Here is a 12,710-nt window from a genome sequence, read left to right as displayed (position 1 = left end):
TACACACACAACAAAGGATTGGGAACAACAACGTTTGGGAACAAACATCCAACAACTGACTGAGGTGAAATACAAACTACAGCTGGATTTATTTTTTAAGTAAAGAATAGTTGGACATTCTGCAGCTTTAAAGGTGCTGTTGAAGTGTGTAACACCTACTCTGAGACTGCTTTTGCTCCCCAGTCAAAGACATTCCCTGCCAGGAGTCCTTTCACCAGTGCGAATTGCCTCTCCTCCCAGCCCAAGGAATCCAGAGACTCGATTACACTCTGAAAACACTTTAAGGCTATTCCATTTTCTTTCTGCTTTACCTGTAAGACAGACAGTAAACACTGGATTTATAGACCACAATTTCTTACCCATCCTTGGCTGTCTCACTCCCAAACCACATTCAAGTATGTCCTCTAAGTTCATGGCCTCTTATGGACCAACGGGTTATTGTTAGCAGAGTGCTCAGGAGCAAGGAAAAACTTGTCTAGGATTCTAATAAACAGCTTCATTAGAGGCAGGATATGATCTGCAGCCCAAGAATTACTTTTCTTAATAAGTTAGAGGTGCAACAGGTCTTGAGCAGAATATTTTCAGGAGCTGGAGGTTGTGTATTGTGTGCACTCCAACCCCACAGCTGAGTGCCAAAAGCAACCCCAGAGGAGGAAGTGAGAGCAGTGCCCCGTGACACACTGCTCAGGAACAGGACTGGCACCACCCATTTGCTGCTCAGAGGCATCAGACAACAGGAGCTGGTGATAGTTTTGGTCAGCACCATCCTCACCATGAGCACGTTTGGGTGAAAGGGTTTGTGTCCTACAACCACCACTGCTGCCAGGTGACCAGGTCTAATCCCTCCCCTCTGAGCCAAGTTTCAGAGAATGGAAAAAGGATCCTGAACTCCTGTGTTGTCCACCCTGTGGAGCAGGAACTCACCTTGGAATAGGGATCCGGGAAATTGAACTCATTTAGGCAGTGCTCCCTTGTGTCCAAGAGACTTCGAACTGTTAAGGTACCATAGGCACTTAAAAAGGGAGAAGGGGAAAAAAAAAAAAAAAAAAAGAGATCAGCTACTTCAAACAGAAGAAGCTATCTGCCCTCTGCTTCCCCCCTGAGTCACAGCACCTCCCACAGCACTGAAGCTCAAAGCCACAAGTGCAGAACACTGGAGCAAATCCACGACACAACTTATCTCCACAGAGAGAGGGAGAATGCCCAGAGCACGGCCAGACACTGCAATGAACGTGCTGCCAGTGTTAATAACCATCTACATGTTTTAATAATCCATTTTCTGCCAAGATATAGTTTATCTGTTCAATTCCAACACGTGAAACCCCAAAGCTCTGTGCAGAGGAGCTGCTGCTTGGCTTGTCAGAGCCTTCAGCCTACTTAGCTTTCAGTTTGCTCTGCTTCAGAACCAAATTAGCTCTGAGCTAGCTTTCCATGTGCTCCTGACAGAGCAGGAAGTGATGCAGAAGGGAAGCTAAAGGCACATACAAGGGCTGCTGCCTCAGAGTCTGGAGCTTGTTCCAGTACTTCTGCCGGAACTTCTCGGCTCTCTCCAGAGCATCCCCCGAGTCTGGCTGACTGGCTGCAGCTCTCTTTGCCACCTGGTAGAGAAATGATGCAACACAGGAGTTACCAAATTAACTCTTCCTCTGGGTAATGATCTCGAGTTGAGCCTGAGAAACAAACCCCTCCATCTGCCTCCCTGCTGGGTGCAGCAGCCTGTCTGCTCCCTCCCACACAGCACCTTCAGCTTCCCTTCACTGCAGCCACCAAGCACCTCCTTTCTTCCCAAAAGACTTCAAGTTTCTTTTCCAGACTGCACTTTCAGAAATTAAACACGAGTTCTAACTCCTTATAGGAGGTGGAAAAATATCAATGAACATAGAGGAAAGGAGAACGAGGCAGAACTTTCACAGTCCACATCGACCCCTTGTGTTCTCTCTTTGTTTATCACATTTGCTGACTAAAGCAGCTTCAGTGCAGAAAAAATAACTCATGTCTGATTCAACTCTGCTTTTCCCATGGAAAAAGTGGCTGTGAGGCAGCAGGACTGCTCCCAGAGCAGGAACAATCCAGGGAGCTCTGGCCTTTGCTTGTGTAACTGTCCTGCTTGCAGCTCTGCACAGAGAGGTCTAAGTGCTATTGAGAAGATGCTTTGAAAACACCTTAAAAAAGGGGGGAAAGCTCCACAGGAAAGGAACACTTCTGCCTTTGGAGGTGCTGAGCACTTCCTCAGGAGCCTGGGACAAAGTCAGGTGCTGTTACAGGGAGAGGGACTGAACTTACACACAGAGGTGTGACCCAGCAGGAGGAGTTTGCACAATAAACGCATTGGTCCCCAGAAGATTTGCTAAATACCTGTGCCACCCACAGATCCAACTGTGCTGTGACCTTACCCCATCCAGTGCCTCCTCAAAGCAGGTGAGCCAGTATTTCCTAGCCATGGCATCATCTGTCAGGTCAACAGTGTCTGGAATATATGTGGATGGGTCTTTCAGCAGCGGCAGGTTAACAAGTGGTCTCTCCAACCTGTCCATCTCAAGCATGTCAAACTGGGTGACAAAGGAAAGGGACTGGTTAGAATTCACTCAGAAACTGATTTATAACAAGTTAAAGTAGCACAAGGCCTGACAAAGACTGACAGGTTTGCAGCCAACTATCTGTCATCAGAAAGAATCTAGTTCCCTCCATGGATTATTTATCCATCTCCACCCTATAGATAGAAATTATTGAGTTTCATGCCAGATTCACTGTGAAATCAGAATTACTGTACTGTCACAGGGTTTGAGAGATGACTTGGCTCATGCTCTTCTGTCCAATCATATATTTGTCTTCTCATAGGAAGTAAGTGCTGCTTAAAGACAGCGGAACATCAGATTCCAAATCCTGAAGCACAGTACTTCAGCTGCAGCAAAATCCAACTGCTTCAGAGAAGGGGAAGAGACAAATGTTCCCCTCACTTTGGTGAAGGAGAGCAAGACCAAGCTGGTGAGGGAGGTAAGCCAAAGTAGCAGCCACAGTCTGTTTTGAGCCGTTACATCAAACACCACACAAAGACATCACCACATGACACAAGACACCAGATTAGTCACAGTGTTTGGCAAGCAGCAGTCCCAGGTGCCAGAAACAACTAGCCTGAGAATAATATCCTATTTTCTGATGCCCATGGCTAAGAGAAGACACAGCTGTAGAAAAGACACCACATACTGTACCACTCCGTGTTCTCTGCATGGGGTAAACATCAGGTGAGGTGCTCATAAGCCCAGAACTCCCAGCATAGTTCTCTCCCCAGCTGTACTGGTTTGGATCTAGGAAAGAGAAAACAAGAGACACACATCATCTGAAAATAAAACTGGAAATACTCCCATGAGTGAGCCCAGAGTTAGCTTCCCTGCTGAGCAGCTGCTCACTGCACTCCCCTTGTCTTTAAAGGAAACACAGTTTTCCCCTCTAGCCCCCAAAAAGATGTTTCAGCCACTCAGTGCATTACCTGCTCCAACCTGAACGAGACAGAGACAGTTAAGGCCCTGCAATCACCATTTTACCCCCTCTCCTTGCATGCTTTCAGAGCACACCCCTGAGCAGCAGGTTTTGTTTCTAAATCCACATCTATTATTAACCAAACATAACCACAAAACTCTCAAAGCAGGATGCAAGTTTCATAGAAACACTGAAGCTACTCCTAGATTTGTTTTATCTGAGAGAAAGTTTAATGAGCTCAGAGGTACAGGACATGCTGCAGAAGCAACATCTTTAATTCCTCAGTGCTGGTTTCTTGCCCATCTCTACGAGTGGGAATGGAAAGAATTCCACATCTGTTGTTTGGAGGTGGATTTGATACTCAGTAGAGCTAAGAGCCATTGACAGGCTCAGTCCCTGTCCCACTATAACTAACACTGCCTGGCTTGCTACTACATCCACGAGGCAAAAAGAGAGCCAAAGTGGCAGAATTCCAGCAGAGCACCCTGTATCCAAGGAATGCTGGACAAGGGGTCCCATCTGTGAGGCTTTCCACTCCCAAACACACACAGGTTGGAGGTGCTGGTCTTCTTCAGTGCATTAACTGAAATCAGAAATGACCTCTTGAAGAGGGGAAAAGTTCTCCAAACCCACATTTCCCCACTTGGATTTAGAGTTCTGACTGCTCTTTGCAGAAGTGCAGAGAAGAGAAGAGCCCAATCCTGCTGCCTCCTCCAAGGTGAGCAGGAAATCCAGTGAGAAATTAGGATGTCCCTGCCAGAATGTACAACCCCCAAGCCCAGCATCTGTGTTTATTAGTGCCAAACATATTTCTTTAGGCAAGAGCTCACATGCAGCCCCTAGAGAGAAACTTGGACAGTACACTGACATTTCAGAACACAGCATATACAGAACAGAGCAGTGCTGTACTTACTGTCTTGTTCAGCTCCTTTTAAAAATGCCCCAATGGCTCCCAGGTAGCCTTCATGTCTCAGGAACAATGCCTGAACCTCTCCCTGCCACAATATGAAACATTGCAATTGGATGGTCCCTGAGGGCTAACAGGCACTTCTTTGTCACTACTTTCACACTTACATTTAAGAGAGACAACTAGAAGATGTAATGTAATATTCATTTGTGCTATATTCTAACACATTCAGTAACTTTCAGGGTGCTGCTGACACAGCCTGAGGAGGAACTGCTCACACACATCACCCCACAGTCACCAAAGAGCTGGAAAACACACATGCAGAGGTGGTGTGTGCTCTGAGGCCGCAGAGCAGGGAGCAGAGAGAGCCACTGCCTGCCCCGGGAAACAACACTGCATCATCCCATGAATATTCAACTCCTCTTGCTTGAACAAGGCTGCAAATACAAGGTCAGCTGATTTCTGGGTGAAGTGTGTGGCACTGCACCCAGCACATCTGAGACTCATTGTCCCACTGCACTGCCCTTCACCAGCACAGACACAGGCAAAGCTTTCCCCACCCAAACAGTCCACGGGGGTGCTGGGGAGGAGGACACCCTCAGCAGGGTCCCTCACTTCCCAGGCTGGGCTGGGGGACACAGCCTTCTCCCAGAAATTCAGCAGTGGCTCTGGGAACAGCTCACCCTGAGGGAGCTGCAGCAAACAGCAGCTCACAGGGAGATTTGGATCTGAATCCCTGATGAAGTCACTCTTCCAAGAACCTAAAGCTGCAGTTTTGCAATAGTTTTCTTGAAACTCAGTTTCATAGAAAGGGACAACAACGGTGAAATAAAGGGGGGAAAGCAGCACCCAGGAGGCTCTTGCCTGAATGGGGGGAAAAAATGGTGCCATCTATCCTATAAAATTCCAAAAGTGCAGGAACTAATCTACCTGTAACAGCCACTAATGAACTTTTGGCCTTGACCTTTTTTTCTAGTGAAAAATCTGCAGTATTTTCCACAGCTTCAAAACCTGCAAAGAACTGGAGTTGGGTTGACTTGGGGTTTGATTATTTTGAACCACAACCACCAAACCCCCAGTGTTGCTAACTGCTGCCTCAGCAGAACAACCTCACACTGCATGGCTTGGGGGTGGCAAGTCAGCAAGAGGAATTGAATAATGATGGTAACTAGCTAAGAACACAGTGAAACTCATTACTTGGCAGCTATGAGACAGGTTGTCAATCAAAAAATAATAATAAAGAGAAAAAGAGAGAGAGGGAGAGAGAGAGAGAGAGACAGAGAGAGAGAGAGAGAGAGAAAGAGAGAGAAAGGGCCAAACACAACTCCCAGGCATTCCACATCGATCTCAGCCCTCCCACAACACACCCTGCCTTACCTACCTAAAGAGCAGCCCTCTAAGCTCCCTTCAAAGTGCAAATTAATGTATTAAAGACTCCAAACAGACTAGAAAAATAACTAAACAGGTGACTCTGCTCTAGGTAAATCCCTGTGTTCCTCACCTTGGAGAAGAAGTTGATGCTGTAGGTTATTGTGCGCATGGTCACGGGGTGACCTCGGATAAAGAAGCCTCCAAAGTAGATTTTGTCCAGATTGTGGAGTTTGGCATAGAGACAGGCAAGTTGGCCAATGTCATTGCTGATCATATGTAGTAAACTCTTTGCCATATCTTCCTTGGAAAATTCTGAAAGGGAAGAAGAAGTAAAGCACAGCTGAGGAAGGCTCAGATGGACGGGACTGCTCTGACAGAGCCTGGGGCTGGGGCCAGAGGAGGTGGTGGGGCAGATCCTTTGCAGCCCATACCTTTGTCTGCTGTAGTGGATTTCCCAAAGCTGCTGGCTATCAGATTCCCACTGAGCCCCAGGGTCTGGTAAGCACCTCCATACACATCCTTCACCAGCATGTCCACGTTTGTGTGCTGTCCCTTCGAGGCCAGCTGCAGCAACTCATCGAACTTCTGCGGGGAGGAGACTTACTACAGCTTTCCTGAACACACACAGATCCTTGTTCTGCTGTAGTGGATTTCCCAAAGCTGCTGGCTATCAGATTCCCACTGAGCCCCAGGGTCTGGTAAGCACCTCCATACACATCCTTCACCAGCATGTCCACGTTTGTGTGCTGTCCCTTCGAGGCCAGCTGCAGCAACTCATCGAACTTCTGCGGGGAGGAGACTTACTACAGCTTTCCTGAACACACACAGATCCTTGTTCCCACACCCAGAGCTTCCCTGCACGGCCAGAGATCCTTCACACCCAGACCAGAGCTTCCCTGCACGGCCAGAGATCCTTGTTCCCAAACCCAGAGCTCTGCAGCATCTTTACCGACCAAACCAGGAGGTTTGGCCTGTCTCAAAATCAACCCTGCAGCAAAAGATAGATTATTTCCAGTAACAAGGCCTTATCCAGAGTCCATATCTGATCAGACAGACTGATCTCAAGTGGAGTTCCCTTAACAATGGAAAACACAATCATCCTCTATGTTATCTGCAGATAATTTGCTGAATTTCCCCTGGAAACTAGAGGTGGCTCAGCACATAAAAAACAATTAGAAGCCTCATGCATCTCTTATCTTGGAATGAAGGCAGAGACACAGCAACTAAGAGCAAACAGAAGCACAAGAGGAGTTTGAAAACCCAAGGCCTCCATGTGCCTTCACTGCTGCAGGATGTGTCAGTGCCCCTGCAATCAAACTTGCATGCAAGCTGCATTATCCCAATGCTTAATTTATAAGTCTGCTAACTCCAATTTCTTCTACTCCAGAACCAGAGAGAATTAAGAGCAGACACTGCCATGTGCCAAGGCTGCTTCTTTAAAAGCATCAAACAAGACACTGCACAGCTGGGGCCTCCCTGTGACATTTGCTGAGCTGGAGCACACGTAACTGAAGCTTTTCCTGCACTGCTGACATTTAGGACACCCATTTAAGCCATGTGGCTCTGTGGGACCGGAAAGACCTGCATGATTGAAGAGCTGAGTTGAACTAAATCAGGCCTTGTTCTGGCAGATCACTGACCTGGGACTGAAGTGAGGAACCCCTGAAACTGTAATGTGTCAAGAGGCAGAATTGCCACTCTCTGCATTCACAGCTTCCTTTGTGCATCAGAAGTGTCAAAAACATGAGCATAAGGCAAGGACTCAGCCTGGTTATCTACCAGTGCAGCACCACAAGCACCTAATGGAGAGTATTAGATTGCCCTGAGCACTGCAGAACTGTTCTGTGTCTGTTTGGACAGAAGTAAAAACCCCCAAGAGACAAACATGACTTTTTCATCCTCTAGTACATTCATGTTGGGCTTGTGGTTTCCCATACAAACACCACTTAGGGTAACTATTTCCCCCCATTCAGGGTTTGGCATTCCAACATCTCAAGCTTCCTCTGAGCATCTCCTTTCATCTCCCACCCCTCAAACAGACCCCTGGGTACCTTTGTTTTTGTGAGCAATGCTCCAAGACCCCAGAAGGTTCCACCTCCAATTGAGCTCCCTCCAATCCACTCAAACTTGTCTTCTGTTTCTACCTGTCAACCGAACAATTCACATTTGTCTGCAAGGTCCTGTTGCAGCTCTGAACACATAGTTAGGCATGACTTGTGCAGGTTTTTGAATGGTGGAAGTGGTGTAGGTGGAGCTATTTAACTGTGTGAGTGGCAGGTGAGCAGTGTATGTTCCACACACTTCTACCACAGGCAGTTTTAGAAAAGTTTGTATTTAATTCTTGGTCAATGATCCTAAATACAGACATTAAATTTGGTGCTCTCCACAGTGTGCCAAAACAGAGAAATGAACATTAAAAATCACTTTGGTCTGACCTTTGTCCTCATCAGGTAAAGTAACAACTTCTCTAAACACCAAATTGAATGTGATTAAAAAGAAGTTATGGCAGTGAATGAAATTCATAATTCTGTAATGAATAGAAATAGATTAATACAAAAATTGTTATTTCCTTTCCAAACTTCGCATTACCCAAGAAGAAACAACTACAAATCTAACCCAGCAAGATGTTTCAGATCACCTTGAGCAAACTCTGCAATGAAACATGTTGGCAAGGACTCACCTTCACTATGGAAACCCCTGAGCCAATGTTCACCAGGAGGTAAGGGAAGATGTTTGGGTGGTTTGTCTGGAATCTGAACTCTGTATCTGAGTCTCTCTGGTATGCAAACACCTCGTGGGGAATGTTCCTCAGCACGAAGTTGCAGCCCTTGATGAGGCAGGTCATCACATCTTCCTTATCAACCCTGGGGGAGCAGAAACCCCAACATGAACATCACTTGGCTGCCAGAGCTGCACTTTACACACACTTTACAGGCAGGAGCTGGTAACCCACACCGTGTGGCACCAGTCCAGATCTCTTAAAGCATGACCCCTCTATCTGCACATGTGCTGTGTTCCTCCCCCATGGCAGGGGCACAGTCTGGACCTGGGGAGTCACACAGTAACTTTAATCTGACATCGATCACGTTGTCATTACAAACAATCCTCTCCCCCTCGTTGCTTGTTTATCCTCCTCTTTCCTGCCCTGTCCCTGCACAAGGGTTTGTGCACTCCTGCCATGAAGCAGGTCAGGAAGCTTAGCTGGAAATGAACCTAACAAAACAACTCCCACCGTGGAATAATTGTCTATTCTCTCCCTTTTAACAAGGACAAAGGGCCCCTCGACATTTCAGCACCTGTTTATGGCAGATTCAAGGGTCAGTGAGGAACCTACAACTGAGAGCAGCAAACACAGGGAAGAAGCTTCTCCCAGGAATAGGAGGATTCCCAGAGTCTGGGAATGTGACACCTAGCTAGGATGAAGGACAAGTCAGCTAACACTTACTGCCATCTGTAAACTTCTGTATCTCTGTATTGTTACTGATCTGTGGTAAATTCTCACATGAGCCTTGTGGGGAACACAAACAGAGCACAAACACATCTGCATATTGCTGCAGAATTGCTTTAGGTGTGTCAGGGTGGAGAAGGTGCTGCTGTTTGGGCCTGGGCACCAAATGAAAACCAAAGAACCAAAACCCACAGGAGGAAAGGAGGGAATTACCTCCTCGTCTTGAATAATTGATCCCTGTCTTGATTAACTGATAGTAGCAGCCAGTTAGGTACTGAGGTGGCTGGTGGGAAAACAAAGTTAACAGAACCCTATCAGCAGAAGAACATAATTTGCAAAAGCTCTGTAGAAGGTGAGCACAGAACCTCAGGGGCTGAGGAATGCACTACACAGACCACAGCACGAGCTGCCTTGGAGTTCTCCCCAGTAACACCAGACAAGGGTTTACATTGGGGTAGATTAATGATACTTTTATCTATACTTTCAGCAGCTTTTTAGCATATGATGCTCAGTAAAGATGTTTGAACAGTGAATTTATGAGGCTGTGAGCTCCTGGCACTGCCCTTTAGCTTCCTGCAAGCCTGTGCATGGGATTTGGGCAGGAGCTATGCTGTAAATGACTGTATGGTATTAATTACTTCTGAGCAAGCCCAGGAGAGTGTCAGGAGCTTCAGGAGTAGGTGTGAGTTAGATCCTCTGCAGACAAAAGCTGTGATAATGCTCTGCCTTCCTCTTTCACTGCCTCTTCCCTGCACACTGTGCTCCTGTGTTAGATCTGCTCCTGCACCTCTGCCAGCTCCTGATACTGTTATCTCTGTGCAGCTCCTGCACATATCCTGCTGCTTCCCTCCTCCAGAGGGGATGGTCTGAGGGTGGGTGGGCACAGGGCAAGTTTGGCCTCTAAACCCTCATCGAACAGGAAACGCATTTCTAAAATTAAGTTTGAACAGTTCTACTTACTTCAAGCCCAATTTCTTCTCGATAAGGTCTTTGAATTTATAGGCACCACCACCTGTGGCTTTGATGACTTTTGTCTCTGTGTTGACAAGATGATCCTTGATGAAATCTAGGCAGGTCTCAATGTAAGTGTTTTCAAACTTAATGAAGTGAAGTCGAGCTGTGATCTCCTCCTGGACTGATATTTCATACAAAGGTTCATTTTCTATGTCCTTGAAAGAGAGAAGAACTTCTTAGAGATCATTGCTTGAGAAACAAGGGGATGTGCTACAATACTGAGCATCAAGCCCTGTGCTTTTTTTCCCTTGAAACTGTGTTAATGCCATTAAACGTAACACCCCAAGCTACTTTCAGAGAAGAATAGAGTTTCATAAGTCTTGATTCTCCTTAAGCTGAGGAGATAATCAATGCTCCCCTGCACCAGACATGTAGGAAATCTCTCTCTGTGAGAGAAGCTGTGTCTACACAACTGTTTTATTTACAGGAGTACCTTAGTTACCTGTCTGGAAAACAACTATTTCAAACACTACCTGGCAATACAAACACTTCCAGGAAGGTTTATACAGAACAAGTTAGCAGAAGTGTTTCAGATCACATTTCTATTCCACAGTCCAGGGCCTCACTCTGAGTCAATCACATGCAACTGATCCCTGATGGAATTCTCACCTTTCCAGAATGATCAAAGGATCTCACTCTTGCCACTTTGTGCTGCACAGTTGAATAATAAGCCAACTTGGTTAATGAACCACCTGTTCATAAGGAGATGACAAGCTATGATTAATGCCTTAGAGCAAACAATATAATCAACACCTTAGAGCAAACAACATAGCCAACAGAACTTGTGTTTCACCTAAAAACAAACACTGTAACTTATGGTTTATATAAGAGTTATTGGGTTTCAAGGTCTCCTCAGTTATGGAATCTCCAAACCTGCTGTTTGTAACAAAGTTTGATCACTAGGTTTGCCACAACTCAGCCCATGAGGACAGAGAGTTTCACCAGCAACACTTAAATCATGTTCTAAACCTGCTCCTAGGCACAAGTCTGCAAGTTCATGGCTGGCTGTGAGATGACTCTGTGTACTGAGCAGCTATTTTGCAAGATTGTTCTTGGCTTTGGGGTAAAGAATGCTTAGAATGAGGTTTCTCAAGCACACAGCAGTGAGAGATATTACCAATATGCAAGTCTGAGCAGAGCAGCCTCATCACCCTCTTCAGGCCTTGAGCCTGCTCAGGGCAGTAAAACTTTCACCTCTCTCCCTGAAGCAGGACATAACCCCTTGCCCCATCTGTGTTCTCTTTGCATCTGACCTGCCAAAGTGACTTTCTGAAGTTACACTGAATAACTTCACTGTTTTCTACACCCTGCTCAGTGCTCCAGGCCTGAGGGTAGTTATGACCAACTACAGTGTTAAAGTCCCAACAGTGAATAACAACCTGGAGGTGTTAGATCTTAAATAATGGCTAAATTCAGTGGCACTGCACTCTGCTGCCTGGTAATAATCAAGAAGTGCAGCATCAAAGTGAAAAACAGCCCCCAGTGCTCATAGCTTTGCCTTCATAACAGCACTGTTCTATCAGCTCTCCCACAGTGCTCAGATAATTACCGTCAGGAACATATCTGCAGCCTGTAGGAGACAAACATGCAGTTTGCTGCAGTGAAATGTAGGTGAGGTCAATGTGGAGTGACCACAGACACTTATAGTACACAAACCAATAAAGCTTTGCTGCCCCCAGATCTGATTTCAGTGTCTCAGCCAATGCTTTACAGTCCTGGTAAACAAAATCCACAGTGTGTTTTGACAGCTCAGCGGTGGGAGTGAGAGTTCTCAGAGCTTTTGGAGGAAAACCTTCCCTCTGAGCCTCCAGAACTGAGGTATCATGAAGCTCGTGCTGGAATGTCCTGTTTGTACAACGCTGATACTGCCACAGGAGCTTCAGCAGTTCATTTCTCAGCAGACACATGGCTGTAGGGCTATGCTTTGTGCATTATCCCCTTCCTCTCCCAGTTTTTAAAGACCTAAATCCAGTCAGAACACCCGCTGGGACATGTAACCAGGTTTTATAACTAATCCCATGCCTCTAATTCCGTGCTGACCCACAGAAAGGGCCAATCCAGCTGTTATTTTCACAGGCAGTCACTGAAGGGCTGAGCTCCACTGCTGGCAGGACAGGATGGTTTATTGTGCTGCAGAATTTCTCCCCACCACCCCATCCTGGGCAGTGTCAACCTGAGCACTGAAAGCTTTTCTTCTTCCCTGCTTTTGCACGGAATATTTCCCCTGACCTTGTAGCTGCAGAACACACAGAAAACGTGTGACCTGGCGCTTTGGGGCTTTGTCCCTGGAAGGACATCCACGCTAATCCCTGCACAGGTGAAACTGTTAACAGGCTTAGCTCAGCTGTGCCCACAGCTCCCTGCGGAGTCGCTCAGGTGTCACCCTCTGCCTCAGCTCCAGGCTGCTGGCAGCCCAGGAATGCTGCGTTCTACACAGGGCAGAGGTGTTGGCGGGTGACTGAGGCAGCACAGTGTGACAGCCCCGCGGGGCAC

At 46.7% G+C, this 12,710-nt stretch overlaps 1 protein-coding gene across 1 annotated transcript in view; it reads right to left on the bottom strand.

Annotated features, from left to right (window-relative positions):
- The window catches only part of PANK4 (pantothenate kinase 4), a gene marked incomplete at its 5' end in the record, with an annotated part of 15,469 nt that extends 4,560 nt beyond the window's left edge, over positions 1-10,909 (bottom strand). Inside the window, 12 exons of the mRNA XM_009073582.1 lie at positions 160-311; positions 925-1,012; positions 1,486-1,598; positions 2,394-2,549; positions 3,205-3,305; positions 4,391-4,472; positions 5,886-6,067; positions 6,187-6,340; positions 7,807-7,899; positions 8,436-8,619; positions 10,164-10,372; positions 10,827-10,909. Coding sequence (XP_009071830.1) covers positions 160-311; positions 925-1,012; positions 1,486-1,598; positions 2,394-2,549; positions 3,205-3,305; positions 4,391-4,472; positions 5,886-6,067; positions 6,187-6,340; positions 7,807-7,899; positions 8,436-8,619; positions 10,164-10,372; positions 10,827-10,909 — 1,597 coding nt within the window. The remainder of the gene's footprint in view (positions 1-159; positions 312-924; positions 1,013-1,485; positions 1,599-2,393; positions 2,550-3,204; positions 3,306-4,390; positions 4,473-5,885; positions 6,068-6,186; positions 6,341-7,806; positions 7,900-8,435; positions 8,620-10,163; positions 10,373-10,826) is intronic.
- Between the last annotated feature and the right edge of the window lie 1,801 nt (positions 10,910-12,710).

This window comes from Acanthisitta chloris, unplaced genomic scaffold, assembly GCF_000695815.1.
Source record: "Acanthisitta chloris isolate BGI_N310 unplaced genomic scaffold, ASM69581v1 scaffold26540, whole genome shotgun sequence".
NCBI lineage: Eukaryota > Metazoa > Chordata > Aves > Passeriformes > Acanthisittidae > Acanthisitta > Acanthisitta chloris.
This window is presented reverse-complemented; position numbering and strand designations above follow the sequence as displayed.